At 38.9% G+C, this 19060-nt stretch overlaps 1 protein-coding gene across 8 annotated transcripts in view; it reads right to left on the bottom strand.

Moving 5' to 3' along the window:
- GBF1 (golgi brefeldin A resistant guanine nucleotide exchange factor 1) overlaps positions 1-18462 on the bottom strand; it is a 140690-nt gene extending 122228 nt beyond the window's left edge. For 4 of the 8 annotated variants that reach the window (XM_075216634.1, XM_075216630.1, XM_075216631.1 and 1 more), the window contains exons 1-3: positions 18196-18462; positions 10988-11093; positions 9060-9126 (exon numbers count right to left, since the gene is read on the bottom strand). In XM_075216634.1, coding sequence (XP_075072735.1) covers positions 9060-9126; positions 10988-11083 — 163 coding nt within the window. In that variant the 5' untranslated portion in view covers positions 11084-11093; positions 18196-18462. The remainder of the gene's footprint in view (positions 1-9059; positions 9127-10987; positions 11094-18195) is intronic. The other 4 variants (XM_075216636.1, XM_075216637.1, XM_075216635.1 and 1 more) reach the window with 1 other exon arrangement.
- Between the last annotated feature and the right edge of the window lie 598 nt (positions 18463-19060).

Raw genomic sequence — 19060 nt, forward strand, 5'->3', positions numbered from 1 at the left:
AAACTTACAATTATTTTTTTGGATTGAGAAAGGAAATGGAAACCTACATGGACAAGATACAACCTGTACGCAGACTGCATCTTGCTATAGGTTTAAAGAAAAGGACCCCATTGCGAGGCAGTAATGCTAACCTACTGTCCCTAATTACGTGTATATAGCCCATCTCCTTTAATGACCAAATACAGCTTTCCTTCAGTCTGGTGTTCCTACACAATCCTGCAGCATAAACCAGGTCTATAAAGACAGATAGTAGAGAATTTTGTGACTGTATACAAATCACACATATCCCACCTAATCACTCTCAGCTTGGCAGAGTGCTTTGCTTGCCAGACCCTTAACCCAATATTAAATCACTAAGAATGTTGTATCAATAAAAGCTAATGAAAGATTACAAGGTAAATATCACGTTTATGAACCAGCTGAATTCAACAGTTCATTCTTGCATGAACAGTAAATCTGTAATAGTTGCAATAGTTAAGGCATAAAGCTACATGGTTCCTCTTTCTTTAATAAAAGTCTAAAATAGAAGTTATCCTTTCCATGGAAATTGGTGTCAAGTTTTTCTGTGCATTAAAATAAAAACATATTATTTTCAACAAACTGGATATTAATCTCTACCCCCTGTGACCCAGATGACGGCAATTCCTTTTCTTGTACCATAGTTTCTTCAAGTAAGGTCTGCATCTGAGGCCTAACCATCCAGGACTTCTACCTTCATTCAGCTCCATCATCTTGTAACTGTACATATTATTTCATAAAACACACCCATAATTGTATTCCATCTACAGTCGTATCTTATTTTTCCAGTCTGTTATACAGCTGTATTACCATGTACTTCTACCCACAATACACAGACTGCTTTCTACACTGCTCTATCATCCTCTCATCCCTCCTATCACCCTCCTTTAACATACTACCTATATATCCTCATCCTCTAATCTACCCAATCACCAGCTATGCTGCAACTTACAATGTTTAGCCTCCACCTCCCCTCCTACCCTCCTGGACCGCTAAGCTTAATGTCCCCTATCATCTCACACTACCCCTAGGATGCAAGTTCTCACGGCAGGGCCCTCTGTGCAGACATGAGGCATAGGATACTTTGTCCTTGTTTGTTCTAGTCATGACTTAAGCTGATTATTTTCTGCATACTATGCAATATGTGCTGTTAAATGCATCCATACCTTTATTATCCTGAACAACTGTACCCTTGTTTATCTTATTACATATACTGGTTTCATGTGTCAAATCTGTAGGATTATGTCAGGCGCTACGGAACCTGTGGTTCTTTCTATATGAATAAACAACAGTGATTAAATATTTATGGATAAAGCATTTATTTAATGAGGAAGGGAGTGTCAAGGGTCATTTAGAATGTATTTTGGCAGACTAAGAATAGCACTCAAAATTATGGGAGGGAAAATATAACATCTTTTCCGGTAAAGCTCAAGTTCCCAGCACTCTGGATGATGGATCCTATACCTGTATATCACACCAGTCTGAATTTGTAAAAGGTCTCCAATTAGTAATTTACAGAGAAGGTCACTTTGCAGGTTACAAATTTTTTCTTAGCAAGTTAAAGTTACCAAGAGCAGGAAACAGATGGCTTATTTCTATAGTCATGTAAGGCATAAGCAAATCTTCAGAGTAGTGGGAGAGAGTGATTTATGAGGGTTTTAAAAAATATATATATATTCTAGACATTGGAGGTATATATATATATATATATATATATATATATATATATATATATATATATATAATATTCCATTATCGTTGGGATATGTATCCATCTATGTATATTCCGCCGTCAAGTAATACAAGCAATAGGTAACTCATGTGTTGCAGCTACAACATCCTAAGCAGTTGATAAATTGTCCACGGTGTAGTTAATAATTGTTAATATATTAAACAACAGGTAATAGTATATGTCATAAAGGAAGTTCAATGAAAAGTGTGCTAAACAGAAATAATGATGAAAACTGTAAAGAGGATGGACATAAGTCAACATCTGGAACTGGGCATTGTCAAAACTGCAATTACACCGAACAAAGTAATATTTCTTTTCTGTTCCCATACATGTAACTTAAGAGGAAGTGATGGAGTGCTTTGGTGATGTGTAAAAGGAATGGTTGTTTAAAACTGAATAGTAGGGAAGAGTACACAGTGACTAAAACATGTGGCAGTTTGTCTAAAGTACTGGCATTGCCTGGTGTGAGACTCAAGGCACACAATGTTTTTGTCCATCTAGGAGCAAGGCCAGAAATCAAAACTTCCAACTAGGAAAACAAAAACACCATAAAGCTATATCACATCTGTTTATTAGTTGCTACTAAACATTTGCAGAAATCTGGTTAGAACTTGTAAAGAAAGAAAGTGGTGGGATCTATATCTAAAGCTACATATACAAGTTTTTAAATGTAGATTTCATTAAACTTCTTAATATGCGATTATACTGAATGTTTTTGCATGAGATGCAATCAATCACAGATTAATCAGATTGCACCTAAATTAAAAAAAAACATTTTGCCCTAAAAAAAAAATCTAAGTTTATGCTGGTAGAACAGGAGTACTACTGTGCACTATTGTACAGTTGCAGCATAAACACAACCATTCAATTAATAAAAAACAGATCCAACTTATACAATCATATCTATAAAATCTGTAAAATTTTGACTTCATATCTCAAACAAGATTTACGTTCAGTAAAACTACTTGTGTGCACATTACCTTAACTTGCAATACACTCCCACCTCCCCCACCTCGCACCCCTCCGCTCTGTACTCAATGCGGCTGCAAGACTCATCTTCCTTTCACGCCGCTCCTCCTCTGCCTCCCCTCTCTGCCTTGCCTTACACTGGCTCCCTTTCCCCTACAGAATCCTTTTCTAACTCCTTACCACCACTTACAAGGCTCTTTCCCAGTCTACTGCCCCCTACATCTCTAACCTCCTCTCCATTCACACTCCTGCCCGCTCCGCCAATGACCGCCACCTCTCCTCCACTGTAATAACCACTTCCCACCCCAGGACTTCTCCCGTGCTGCCCCCCTTCACTGGAACGACCTCCCTCGCTCCATCCTCCTCTCTCCCAATCTGTGCTCCTTCAAGCGAGCACTCAAAACTCACCTGTTCCTCAAAGCCTACCAACCTTCTACCTAACCCCGCATCTTCTCCTAACGTTCTACCCTCTCTCCTCCCCATACTTCTACTTCCTCCCATTGTGTCTGTTTAGTTTCACCCACCCTTAGGATGTAAGCTCGTATGAGCAGGGCCTTCTTCCCTCGTCTCCACACCTGTTCTTCTACTCCGCCTCTAGTACATTAACCTGCCTGGAGTTTCTGAAGCATTGGTATTTTTGTTTATTGTTCTGTACTGTCTCACCCTGTATAGTCTACTGTTTGCTCTGTGTACAGCGCTGCGGAAATCTTGTGGCCACTAACAAATAAATGATATTATTATTATTATTATTATTATTATTAATACAGACTGGAATGGACACTGCCTGAATATCAGCAAAGTTAAAGAACTATTACAATCCAAGCAGAACATCTTCGGATTTTAAGCATGAAGGAAAAATACATTGTTCTGCATTAACCAGAGATTCCTCTGCAGCTCTGTTAAAATGTACAGTGTTACACCTCCGCTCCATAAGAAACTGCTAAATTACCAGCACTTCTTTAGGGCAATGTCCTAATGGAATTCCATACAATTAGAAAAGCAGCTACTGAGGTGTCCTGTCCCCCTGCATGAATCTAGCAAGCCACATGATGCAAAGTAGTCAATCACTTTCTGTCTGCTCAGTTAGAGAAGCACCTTCCCTTACAACATGGCAATCGGCTGCAGAGGACTGGAAGAGCATGGTAGACATTTACAAGTTATTTTATGTATAGCTTTCATCTCAGTAGTACACAGCCATTGTTATATATAATAATGTAAAGTAGTTCCTTTATTTGCTTAAATATAGTAATTATCCTGTACTTATTTCTCCTGTAAAAGTGAAATTATTCCACTTGTAAGGGGTAGTTGCTGCCTCGCCCAAGTAAAGTTTCTAACACAAAGCCAGGTAAATACTTCATAAAAAAACATTCAAATAGACTGGGCATATTTTCAGCTCCTCTGCGAACAACTCCTGATAGCTGTCAGAACTATAGAGTGGAATGGGCAGACATTTTAATAACATATTCTGTGTTCTCCCCAGATAACTTTGCCAGCGGTGATATTAAGACATAGCCGGGTGGGTGCAGTTGTAATACTTTGCAATAATACTGAAAGATGTTGGAAGTTATTGCACACACCTGCCAGGACTGGTCAGACTCGTGGTCAGAGGTTTAGCACACACTGCTGGCTGTAGTGCTCACATAGTGCTTGTTCTAATAGGAGAAACAATGGTTTATTCTATTATAATAGGACTCCAAGAGCCGGATGGCAAGTAAAAACAGCCGGGTGGAGCACCCAGGAAACGGGTGCTGGGGAGAACACAGATATTGACTGGCATAAGAACAAAGCAACTTTTGGATAGGTACTAAATACAAATAGTGTGGCACCGATTAAAGCATCACAGTCCTCCAGAAATGTATTATAAGAAAAAAATACAACTGCTATCAGGTCAAAGTGTGGCAAAGGAAAGGACACGGACAACTTGTCACTTGAGAACTTTATAAAATTAGCACGACATGCATTCTTGTCATGTGCTGGATACGAAACCAGACTACAGCAACAAGTTTAGTTTGTAAAGAACTAACATCCTATTATTTTTCCATTAAAAAAGCTGACCACTAGAGGCTTAATTATATTGGAATATCAGGACAGGTCTACCTTCTACTTGTAACATAGCAGCTCCAACTCCTGTAAATAAAGTAAGAGAGAAAATAAGTACTCTGTAAATGATAGCCAATGTCCATTACTCTTGCTATGTATTTCTAGAAACCAGCTGATAAAACATTCACATGGACTGGACCTAGTGTGTATACAGACTACATGTATCAGCAGCCTTTGTTTTCTGTGAACACTCAGAGCTAGATTTACTAAGCTGCGGGTTTGAAAAAGTGGGGATGTTGCCTATAGATTCTAGCTGTCATTTTGTAGAAAGCACTAAATAAATGAAAGCTAGAATCTGATTGGTTGCTATAGGCAACATCCCCACTTTTTCAAATCCGCAGCTTAGTAAATCTAGCCCTCAGTCTGTAAACATGGCCAAAGAGACAAAATTCTATATTTTGGTATCTGCCCCTTAGAAAGATAAAGCAAATCTAAAAAGACATACATTTAAGTAATGTTTATTTCCATTAGCGGCTGTTAAAACAATTTGATGATTCAGGACATTTAGAATACCAAGTCTTTGTTATCTTTATACTAAAAGGATGATCACTTATTTCTTAAACCTGAAATACATTTCAGAACTCACCTACTCTTCATACTTCATGTCATCCATCTCAAGTGACGGAGGATCTGTTTCTACTCCCACCAGCTAGTCAGAAAACAGCTGTCTTTCTTTTTAGTGCTGAAAGGCAACTATGTCGTTTACCATAACACAGTTTGCCAAGATACAGGAATTCAGAATGCCAAGACGTCACCCTTCACCACAAGAAGGACTTAAAGACTGGGCGTGTGTAACGTACAAACGAGGTAGGATTTTTGTTCTCTATACATTTGGATGTACGCTTCGCACTTCTTTTGTGTTGTTACTTATCGAGTGGAAAACACATTTCATTGTGTTGCATAAATAGGAAAACCAAAATGACATATACAAAACCGGCACACGAGTCAGAGAGGGTCCTGCTAGCTAACGCTTCTGGCATTTAACATGGTTATATGCATGTGTGATGTGTGTGTTTGTGGCTCTCAGTGTAAAGGGATGTCACCAAATGAACCGATCACAGAAGAGCACATTCAGTTGGTGAAGTGGTTAAACTCACTTAATTTTGGCATATATAACATAACTAAATTAAGTGAATGTTTCTACTTAACTAAACATATGGTTCATGCTTTGATTATTGGGGTGTGCTTCTTTATCGGAGCTATCAGAGTGTGAATGACAATCTGTTCCAGGACTCAGAACTCAACAGCTACAGGACACACTGAGAACATTCTACCTGTCCAAAACCAATTCTCCTCCAAACCTGGGCTAAAAAGTTTCTGGTATCTTCACTAAAAAATAATCAAATATAATTTTATATAATATAATATAATTATATATATATATATATATATAATTATTAAGACGAAGAGTAGGTATGAAAGAGAATAGCATTAATTTGTCTTTTCTATCAATTGTGAGGCGACATTGTCATCTGCTTCTGTTGAAAGGTGAGGAAATCGAAGCTTAAAGCTTAATGTGAGGTGTAGAACCTTCTGTATGGTATGTGGCGACGAGTAATTGGAGGTAGTACCAAGAACTTTCTGGAGTGAAGCAGCGGTGGATCGTCCATGGTCCATCAGTGTTGGAATGGTTAGTGTTTAATGTTACTGCAAGAATATTAATTAGTACACACACATTTAGGACCGCCAATACACATCTCACCATTACACAATTTCATCTCACGGAAACCTTGAAATCCCTTGTCGGGACCTTGAGCCTCAGTTTGAGAAACACTGATGTAAAAGCATAATGTGACACCTTTATGCAGTCATATAGAGAGGAGGGGAGACTGTTCCATGCAACTTTAACCTACTGCAATGCTAATTGGAAAATAAAATTATCTTGAATATATGTTGATAATCTTTTTAAAAAGAATACTGAAACACAGCATGCATGCCAGGATCTATGTTTAAAAACCATAAATTCATGAAAAAAAAAAAAAAAAAAAAGGAAAACCGACGAAGAATAGCCATGGCAAAATGCAGACTATAATAAAGAGTTAACAAGACTGGGAGCACATCGGAGAACAGGCAAGTAATCCTTTGGAACAACACCTAACATTTACATTGCTTCTGTGTACTGATTATGCAGCTTTTGGTTAAATAATGAACAAAATGTATTACAGATGCTGAAGAGAATCCCAAAATTATAAAAACCCTAAAAGCCCAAAGGATAAGAAACAGAAAGAAGGATAATATTGACAATTCTAAAGGGCACAGTTTGACTGTGGTTGTTCCTGTTACACCTGATCAAATATTCACCATTCTAGCTTGGAGCGGGTGCTACTGAATAGAGATAATCAGAACATTGAAACTGCATTCATCATAGATTAAAATGTGATCTTTTGGGAAAAGATTACTATGAAAGAAAAATGTGAAGAAGCAAATGGTAAAGAAAGAAAAAAAAAAACCTTTAATTACAATAACCGGTTGCCATAATGATCATAAGGAGAGATAGAATGTACATTTAAGAATAAACACTGGTCCCTGTGGTAGTCAAAATGACTAATTATTGCAGCTTTGATTAAGCTCTTACATGCCAAAAATCTACAAGAGGCATCACAGAAATGTACCAATTGCTCGCCCTTAATCTATGGAAACATACCTGTGTACTCATCATGCTCATATAGGGTCATCAGTAACACAGGCTCTTCTAGCAAGCTAACTCCGTTACGCTCTGCCCACACAGTGCTGGGATTCACTAATATATGATTCTTTACTACCAAACACTATATCCACAATCATGTGACTATTTGCCAATAGCATTTTTAAAGTATAAACATCACCTACACACAGTACATACACACAGTGGTGAAAAAGAGCAGTGAATGTGAGGGTTGTATGTGCCCCAGTGGCATCTGCAGCCGTGTTTGCATAGAGTGAAGTAAAAACAAAACAATTTACACAGCAACACCACCAGCTCATTGCCAGATCAGGTCCTGTTTCCACACTACAGTACAGCAGGTGCAGATGAGCCATGAGGAATACTCTGACCTTTCTATGTCCACCTGCTCACAGAAATCTGCTTTAGCCTCTAGGAACAGAGGAAAAGGCTAGCCATCAAGACCACACAACACATAATACGGCATTTGTAGTACCCTACAAATAAACAATAATGACGACAACTATGGTTGACATGGCAATCACATGACACTGAGCTAACTGTAAAACAAAAAAAAAAACAACATTACGTAAAAGTAAGCGGACAGCAGCAAAAAGCTACTTTTTGTAACAATTATTTATGCAATCATAACAATACAGTAAGGATCACATGCTTCAGCAAGTCACACAAACCAATGTAAGTACACCAGAGTCCCCTTTTGAAGTGCTTACAAATAGAGATAAGTCGGTAAGATATTACTTGTAACGAAAGATTTGGTTTTTTTGGTGTGAGATGTATTGCCTAATACTTTTTGTGTGAGTGGAATGCGATGGCACTCTCCAAACATGTGCCACCGCCCCTCCCCTGCCCTTTTCAGGCACTAGCATGTAATACTTTACAAAGCGTCCAGCTACTGCTGGGGGGGATGAATTTTTTTATTTATTTTTTTTAAATAGTTTTAGACTCATAATACATAATCATGTCACACGTATAAACACAACATATGTAAGATACAGTAAACCAGAGAGAACGTCTGCAGCGCTAATGGTCTAACTATCTAAATATATAGATTGTTTGAATAGAGTAGAATCACGAATTGTCACATATAAATAAAATTTATTGTGTTACAATCATATACAAGTGTAAAAATACCTGCTAATGCTTACGTTAAACATGTTAAGGGGGAAAAAAGGGTAAGCATAAACTACATCACCGTGCACAGTGACGTAGTAACAATATAAAAATAATGTTAAAAGACGTAGCTCATGAGTACTATTAGAAAACCACAGTGCTACTAAATAAGATTATATGACAGCTGTCTTCAATGTAGCTTGTACTGTGGTCAAAGTGTGGATATATAAAAATACTTGTTGAACGAATTCCCCAAAAAAAGATGGTGCCGATAATTGCCACAATCGATAATCCGCCGATGATAATGGATCACTTCTCAATGTATAATAATCATTCAATGTCCGTGTATGGCTCTATGTAGAGCATAGATAATAAAGAGCATTATGCTCAAGCTTGCTTGATACAGTGACTAAAGAGCATCTTTGAATGGGTGACTGAATAGTTAGAAAAAGCAGGGAAATTACTCACCTTTTATATTATTCAATACATCCTTAAGCTGGCTAAAGCTGTGCAGCAAGGGGTCCTGCTCCTCATCCTAAGAGGCAAAATGGAAAATGCAAGTTAAAAAGCTTTATAATTTATATTTACAGTTAGTGCTATTTTGAGTTTAGAAATCTGGCTAAAAATAGACATCATGGGGCCAACACACAACAGGAGTAACTTACTCTTAAAGAAACGAAACAAACACAGAACAGGAGCATATTTGCGGCCATATGCAGAGATGTGCGCATCTTGAGATGCGTTTCTCCTCTGCATCAGTAGCATATGTGCCTGGGTTACGATAATCAGTGTGTACTTACACCTGCCCTGTAACAGGCTTATATGAGAGTTTCTGCAGGTCTGCATGAGGCCTGCGCTTGCACACCCATTCCCTCCACTAACTCACCTCTCCAAGCACAGCGAAAATGCTAGATTCACTGCCTAGGATTATATACGTGCATCCATTTCTAGGCATGCACGATTTCATGCATATGTTCCAATTTGCATCAGCCCCTAATTACACTAACAATTTACATGCGGTACAGTTAGGGCACACTGGGCACTGGTCTGCCGCACATGATGACTTAAACATCAATGATCCTAGATGCATAACTTGCATAAGTGAGCTCACTCCTGCTCAAACCCACCATCACATGCCTGAATTGCCAATGCATTTCCTTCACATACCAGATGAAAAATTGGTAGCGTTTTTGACAAACCATAATGGCATGTCAGCATTTAATGTGAACTCGCACATTTGAAAAAAATAAAATGAACTCGGCAATATAACATATTGCAATAGTAGAGTACAAAAGGCAATCTGTTCCTCGTTAGGTCACATAAACACTGGCATTAAAATACATGCGCTTTCTAGTATTTTAACACTAGCTCAACGCATGTAAACGTTCCCGACATTGGAATTCATTATTTTGAATTTCAATAACCAAAATGCATTGTGTGGTAGTTTCTCCCAATGAGATGTGAGGTAAAATGAGTAGCGATTTCTGTACTGTATTAGCCAGCAAGGTGTGCAGCCTAACTGAATTCCCACCTTACAGTTTTGCAATGCATTGTATTTGCATGCAGGCAAACACTACGCTTGTATGCAGCAACATATCAAGGCAGCTTCATTATGAAACTGCATTTTAAAGTTGAGCAGCCCACTCCCAAATCTAAATCTGTCGGCATATTTTAAATTTGCCACCCCCCCCATCCCTGCTGTGCAACATGTTGTTGGATGTATTCCCAACTCCAAATGAGGCCTTTAATTTTTTAACAGTATATTAATTGGTCAACTTAAAAAAGGAAATGCCCACCTAATGACATCGACCCCTAAGAACTTCCCCAGAAAAGTGAAAGTGCTTCTGCAGAGTCATCCACCTTTACCTGTGCTTTGGCAACTGTACCATTGACCCTGTGCCTGAAACCGAACAGTCATTTAAAAGCTGTGCAGCGATCACTAGTCCATAACCCCCCCCCGTGCAACTGATTCAGCAACTGATTCAAGTACTAATACGAAGGATGCTAGTAAACAACAGATGCCCATACATGTATTGATGGGCACAAACAGTGACCTTTCAGTCTCTGCAGAGCCAGGACAGCAGCATAATCAGCTACATCACATTTGCACTAAGCAGAGTATTCATCCAAACTTCAATAGGAAGTCAACGCTGAAAAAGTGACCACCACCGATAGGGATGAGGTTCGTGGGAACTGTAGGGCTCTCGTATGGAATACCCTGGTTCTGACAATTGTTTGAAGGGGGAGGAGGTTCAATAAGTTTATAGACCGATATCTTCACCAGCATAACAAGTGTAAACACAACATCAAATATTTGTCTTGTATGGGAACAACAGCTGATGATAAAGAAATGTATTTTATACGCAATACAGGGTACAACTGTATGTAGACCTTACCAAAGGCGTGTGCATGCTCCATCGTGCATTGCGTTTTATAGCGCCAACAATGGTGCCGATTTCTCCTTGTACTATATAGATATTCTTGTCCACCATTTCAACAGCCCTAAAATAGAAAAAACAAAAAATAAAAAATATGTTATGAAGACTGAAAGCAATAATGTGAGACCTAGGATTCACACAAAACCAGAAGCTAGTGTAATCAGACATTGCCAGCATAGTGCTACACCTGATGCTCCATAATTCCATGCAAATATTTATCTAGTCACGAGAAAACCATTAAAATTGTGGCAAATAAAAAACAAACAAGAGCCAATAACGTGTGGATTTTAGCTGGAAACCGCAGGTGTCATCCACATGGAAAGCCATCTAGCCAAACACATTTTCAAACTAGAATACACACATTACCTTTATGAAGAGAATCACAACTCATTAAACATCAAAAGGGTGATTTAAAAATTGCACTCCATGGGAAAACAAATGCTTTGGTTTTGCAAGTGTGCATATGGATGGTCTGCCCAGTGCGCCTCACCTCCTATCCATTCTTTGCAGACACATCCGCAAACATAAAGTACAGCTTTGTGTGCAGAGAGGTGAGAAGATCTCTAGAGGCGCTATACAAAAGTGTAACCATCATATCAAAGTCCAACCTCTGACCACTACAGTTCTACCATTTCATCAATAAACATTGTCCTTTTTCTGCTAAAATATTGCTGGATTTAGCCTTATAAAATGAATAATGGAGGGGAAATATTGGAGCTGCCTTTACTACATGTGACAAATTTGTGTGTGTGAAGATTTAGGACACAGCGCCCAGAAATGCAGTGCAAAAAGAAGGAGCAAAATGGGTCCCAGTAAGAAGTATAAAAGTAAGAGACCCAAAGACTCAACTCTGAGCTGCAACAAAATTGAAGTTTCTTTGCAGAGCGGAAATGACTGTGCTTCCCTGTACACCACCCACTAAACAGGCACTCTACACACCTTTATGTCATTTCATTACTATCACTCTACACAGGATGAAATCCTGTTTCTGCGCTGCTCCACAAAACTAGGGACTCTGATGCACTTAGTCACTACTTTGCTAAGAACACCTTCCCTCTAACTAGCATCTTTCCTCCGCCTGTCCAGACTTCTGCTAGTCAAACACAGCTATACTGTCCTTAAACCCATGCGCAGTTGCGAATATAGAGGGGCTCAGCGGGTCCACAGTTTATTTTGTACAGCACAACAGAAGATGCTGTTCCAAGGAAGTGGAACTCAAAAAAAACAAAAAAAAAAAAAACACTACTGAACACTCACCATGCCTTTTCACTTCCATCCCCACCCACCCCAAGATCTCCTGTATTTTTCTAAATCTCCATCTCATATTTTTACTTGCTTTTCTGTGACACTGGAATGTCTTGTATTGAACTTTTTCTTGCCATTGCCTCTACTGCTGGTCCATGTCCCAGACTATCTGCTCCTTGTATTATGTATGCATGTTTTATACACTGTTTCCACAACGTTTTGAAAATTCTATAAATAAAAGGTCTTAAAAGATAAAACACTTCATCTCCAAGCAATAACACTGTATAAATACATTTTCAAGTAAAAAAATAAATACTTTATATCCATTCTACAAACAGCCCTCCCTACAAGCAAACTGTACTCAATATGTTGAAAGTAAACAAAAATGCTGAAATAAATGCATTGCGCTAATGTTTTATCTATTGTAGGAAATGCTAATGTAAAAAGGTGATTGATAATAAATTGCTCTGCTAGCATTAATGTAACATATTATATGTAGCACCTGTATAGAACATCAGAGAGGCAAGTGTATTTTACCCTCTGCTAATCCCTAGGTTACAATACAAATTAAACAGCATAATTATTTTTACAGCTTTCAAACAAAGACAATAAACACCAATTACTACTATAGAATTTGCAGTATTTTTAATAAAAAGTGCATTTAGTTATTATTAGCAAATAACCATCAATATAAAGAGTCAAAACAATAATATACCAATACTGCCCACAGTAACATGCTGTCAACTTTGTCAATTATGTCCATTAAAGAATAAAAAAATCCACTGGAAGATTACCCTACAAAGAACGGTTCAGAGGCCATTTAGAACTTCCGCAGACATCCTCTAAGTCAAGTCATACTGTAAGTCTGGAGGTCATGACGAGAAAAACAAAAACCGGTAATGCTCTAACTATTTTGCAATGCAAATCAAACATAGCCAAGTTTTAATTTATGAAAAAGGAAAAACATTATTAGCTTCCATTCACCATGTCAATCAGGAGCAAAGGAGGACATGGACACACATGAAATGTGTGAAAGCTCTGCAGCAGTACATAGGTGAATATAAATGACCTCGCATTTAAGGTATTATAATCTCATAAAGATAGAAAACTAACCATATAATGCGATGTCCAGCAATATAGCATGTTGTCACATATAGCAACACTGTAATAAAGCATAAAAAACCTTGTAGAGAGGAGGAGATTGCAAAGAATTGTTTAGTCAGCACATAGGAAGAAACACCGGGATTAGTAGAACTATCAAGACTGTCGTTTGGGGGGTGCTACAAGGAGTATGGATAAATATTAATGTACAAATCTCTCACGCACTTGTAACGATTTATAGACCACCACTGCCTTCAAGACAAACCTTGTTCTAACAAACTACCATGCAAAGACATGTACTGTGGTCCCCAATCTTTCAGTTTGGGTACAACAAGCCTGTTCCTGCAGATGTACATTATTTTACCTTCTTGTCCAGACTTGTTTACCAATATAGGCTTTGGGCTGTAGGATTTTAGATTTTCCTGACTCGCAATATAAAGCACTGTGCACGGGGCAAATAATGAAAGTCGAAGAGGAGGGGGTGACAAAAAATGGTTAGCTTTGCCCAATAATATGGGTGCACATTTGACATGGAGGATGAGCTGTGCAAGATCCTGCTTTGTGTCCTCTGCTGCTCTCCGTTTCTTCCCCTCCAAACGCAGGCATATGGTGTCTCCCCGCACGCTCATAAGAGAATAACCAAATCCCTGGAATGGAGGTGGGCAACGATTTGAGGAGTACAAGAAGTGAAAGATTGCATGCTTTACCATTTTGTGTTTCTTATTTATTTCAAAGCACCATAAGTAAAGTTGCTAAGAAAATGAATGACTTCAATGATTTTGCACTAGCAGCAATATTGAGTTACAGTCTGCTCCTAGGCACTGGAATTTCCAGACTATAAATGTGTTAATCACAGAATATTTGCACCCTGCTCTAAAGCAACACATCTACATAATGATTACCAAAGAAATCAAACAATATCTACAAATCTGTTTATATATTGTCAAAATAGAACATACAACATATAAATAAATACACAAATTATTTACTTGATGCTTGCTTTCATGAATGGGCAACATTTTTTCCTTATGAAAAAATACGGTCAGAAACTATTAAAGATAACAATACCCCGTTCAAACGTCTGGTACAATACATTGTCTGTAGCTTCTGATACATAATTGCCAAAATTTTAAAATGCCTTCCAGGGACATGTTGCTACTGAGCAGGTACATCCAAATAGGTCACCCGCATTCCTGACTAGATCAGGGGTTGGCAACCTTTTTCCATCAGTGTGCTGGCTAAAATCTAGTGAAGCCCAGGTGCACGTGCGTATGTATGTATGTATGTATGTATGTATGTATGTATGTATGTATGTATGTATGTATGTATGTATGTATGTATGTATGTATGTATAGAGATAGAGATAGAGATAGAGATAGAGATAGAGATAGAGATAGAGATAGAGATAGAGATAGAGATAGAGATAGAGATAGAGATAGAGATAGAGATAGAGATATATATGTGTGTTATGTCTTGCTTTATGATGCCGATATCATAATATTAAAAGTAATGGGACCAACAAATAACTGTTCATGTTATGCCACACAATAGTGCCCCAATTCATAGTATGCCTCTGTCCCTAGTTTATATTATACCGCATAGTTGTGCCCCCAGTCTATAGTATTCCTCATACTTTCCTTTGGACTTAGCACCCTTCCCCCGTTCCATAACGAAATCTGGGATCTGCTTCACTAAAGCAGCCGATAATGGCCGAAACGGAGATGCTGCGCATGCGCAGAAGCACCATTTCAGCCACCATCAGTTGCTTTAGCGAGGCAGCTGCCGGACAGAAGAGGTGGGCGTGCCAGGGGTTGCCCATCCCTGGTCTAGATGTAGGTTGGTCCACAACAAGTTACAATGGATTTATTTTTTTCCTACATTTTTAATGGTCAAAATCAATAAATATCAACCTATAAATCCTAGCCAATGAGATACGATATTCAAAAAAAAAAAAAGCAAAACACACACCTTGATTCAATATACTGAAGAAGTCCTAAGTGACAAAACACCACAATGTCACTGATCCACAGCAGGATAACAGATGAAGCAGGAGTATACCAGCAGCTCCTCCCATTGGTGGTACCCTGAAGTCATTCCACCTGTTATTATGTACACATATACAAACAGTGTCCCTTTTATTAGGTACACCTTTCTAGTACTGACAGAGCAGCCTGAATTCTTTGTGGTGTGGAAACATTCCTGATCCATGTTGACATCATAACATCACACACTTGCTGCAGATTTGTCAGTTACACATTCATACTGTGAAACCCCTGTTCCACCATATAAGAAAAGTGCTCTATTGGACCAGATTAGGTGACTGGAGGTCATTGGAGCACACTGAATTCATTGTCATGTTCATGGAATCAACTTGAGATAATGTGTACTTTGTGACATGGCATTTTACCCAGATGGAAGTAGCCTTTAAAGATTGGTAGGCTGTGGCCATAAAAGAATGAACATGATTAGCACAAATACTCAGGTTGGCCATGGCATTTAAATTATGCTCAATTGGTATTAAGGAGACCAATGTGTGCCCTCCCCTTCCCCCCCAAAAAAACAACAAAAAACACATTCCCCATGCCAATACACCACTCAGCACCGTTCAAACAAGGCATAATGCATAGGTGTGTTCTTACATCAAATTCTGATCCTACCAACCGAACCAGAAATAGAAATTAGACAGCCTAGGTGCCATTTTTCCAAATATTCAACTGTCTAGTATTGGCGATCCTGTGCCCACCGTAGCCTCAGTTTCCTATTTTTAGCCGACAGGAAGGGAGCCCGATGTAGTCTTTTGCTGCTGTAGCCCATCCACTTCAAGATTCGACATGCTGTGTTTTCAGAGAAGCGCTTCTGCATACCACCGTTGTAACACATGGTTATCTGAGTTATGGTCACCTGCCTGTCAGCTGGAACCAGTCCAATCATTCTCCTCTGATCTCGCTCATTAATAAGGCGTTTTTCGCCCACAGAACTGCCACTCGCTGGATGTTTGTTTTTTTTTTCGCTCCATACTCTGTAAACTCCAGACGATTGTGCATGAAAATCCACAATGGAAATCAGCAGTTTCTGAGATACTCAATCCACCCTGTCTGGCCCCAACAATCATTCCATGGTCAAAGTCACTTAGATTACATTTCTTCCACATTATAGAGTTTGGTCTGAACAACTGAACCTCTTGACCATGTCAGCATGCTTATATGCATTGAGTCGCTGCTACACGATTGGATGAAAGGATATTTGAGCAGGTGTACAAAATAGATAGATAAAACGACACAACAAAATACAGCAAATATACATAGATACTTAATAGTTTAAACATGCTGGCGTTGAGAGCTTGTGTATGGGGTGTATGTGTTATTAAACAACAAACTAAACCTCTCGACATACTCACCCATAGGAAAAAAGCATAGTATTTACATATTCATATCACTCATACTACCAATAAATCTGGTGAGTTACAAAGTAGACCTCCTTTTAAGCTCTCTCTAAACTGGGCATCAAGGCAGCACACAAGATTCCCAAGATCATTTAAGTTTCCACATATGTATAATCCACATACAACCTTGCCTACTATACATGAATACTCGACAGACGAAAACTAGACGAACACGTATTAAAACATATGCTGTAAATGTGCACCCTGTACCAGCAGAACACAAATACAGATAAAGAAAATGTACACCATTAAAACAGCGTCCCAATTAGACCCCTGTACATACTTTAACACCATCTCTGTACAAGTAAAGCAGATGTAAGCATACACTCCTGTAAATAATATCTGTATAGAATGAAAAAAAGTTATGAATCGCTGATTTTAAGCACCACAGTTTTAAAGATACGTTTCGGTGTTCATTAGGAAAACTTGCGTATTATAAAGAATAACATACAACCAGCTGTAAATTATTATGGATAATACAAGTCAGGATTAGAAGGATTTTCATAAACGGTTGCCTTTTTATGGTCATAGAACTCCTCCTTGGTGACTTCTAATAGCAATAGTTTACAAAAGTGGATACATTATCAGACAATCATGTGGATAAAAGCAGCAAATTAGTCCAACATCACAGAATGTGGTGAAGACTGATTTATAATAGCCTTAGAATAGACAGTAGGGGGTACACATATACATGTGCACACACTAGTAGTAAAAATTAATGGACATCACCATAGCTATATGTTCTTGACAACAGCATGAGAAATGTGTTCAGGTTACATAGCTTTTTATGACAAATGTAATCAATGGGCTTGTTCATTTCAACAGTCATGATTGCTTCAAAATTCATAGTATACCACTAAAGTATGTTTGCGGTCTTCAAGCCACAATAAAACTGGTACTTTAACCAACTACAAAACTATATATGTAGATACTGGACAGGCAGTCAAGGCCCTTTAGCATTGGTTTCATGACTAATACCAGCTCCCACTGCAAGTGATTTTGAAAATAGCTGAAGGTAAACTGATGATGCCCTGATATAGGGGGTATATACAGCTAGTGTTGTGACTGCATGATGAAGGCAGTCTGTCACATATGACTTTATCATCACTGATTCTGTATGGACAAAAGCATTACACTTTACTGGCCTTACCTAAAAATGATACAGGTAAATGTATTCCTTTACTAATGTATATTTACATTCTTCTGCTACTACCTTCCAAGTTACCAATATTATAGTATCAGGGCAATTGCCTCTATTACTATTGATACGAAATAGGAATGCACTGTAATGGCTTTACAGCCGGCCACTGGAAGAGAAGACCCTCTGCCGCTGTGCCTAGGTCCCCTCTGTGAGGGTAACCAGCGTCCCAATTATTACCTGTCAGTGGGAATGACCCTGGAACCAAAATGGCGGCCTATGCGATGACGTTGGCTTCACATCCAGCTACGGTGACCGGGATTCAAGAGACCACCACAGGTTCCCCAGGACAGTGAATTGGCACCGAGCGCCGGGTACAGTCGCACACAACAGACAGATATGGGAAGACTGAACACGGCCACAACACAGGCCCGGCCACAAGCCGGTGGAAGTCTTCCCTGTAAACTTCACTGACGTGGTAACGCAGCCTAGCGCGACACCTGGAGACCACAGCCCTGCACCAATCACAGGCGACTAAAAGATGAAAGACAGACGTCTCCACCAATATGCTGGAGAATTGCTTTAAAAGGCGGAACCAGTGAATACGGTGCAGTCGCTGGCAGTGCTCAGAAGGGATGGTGTAAGCTGTGGTATGGGCGTGGCTATCGTAACTGAGAACCAATCAGTCACAAGGATCGGGGATTGGCATATATTATAGTACAGAGCGATGTCAAAGGTTAGGCCGTGTGTGACGTGTGGAGAAATCTGCAATTGGGATGTTGAAGGTTTGGTTGATCTGCAAGCGGAGAGCTGGTCTAGTCTGTGCAATTGGATTATCTATTTTGGATTAATGTGTCCTCAAAATCCTCCATGGTTCGGGAATCTGTTAGTTACTGAAAGTCCGAGCATGCTATGCTATAGTAAGATATTGGGCAGTGAACTGCATGAGATGATACGTTGTATAGATTAGTGGCCCTCAACCTTTTTTAGGTAGGACACCAAGCCTAAGAGGTCTATTTACTATGCTGCGATGAGCTAAACTTCTGGAGAACATCGCTGTGTTCTCCAGAGACTGGTCATCGTAGCTTTTATTTTAATTTATCAA

The sequence above is a fragment of the Mixophyes fleayi genome, chromosome 6 (assembly GCF_038048845.1).
Source record: "Mixophyes fleayi isolate aMixFle1 chromosome 6, aMixFle1.hap1, whole genome shotgun sequence".
NCBI lineage: Eukaryota > Metazoa > Chordata > Amphibia > Anura > Limnodynastidae > Mixophyes > Mixophyes fleayi.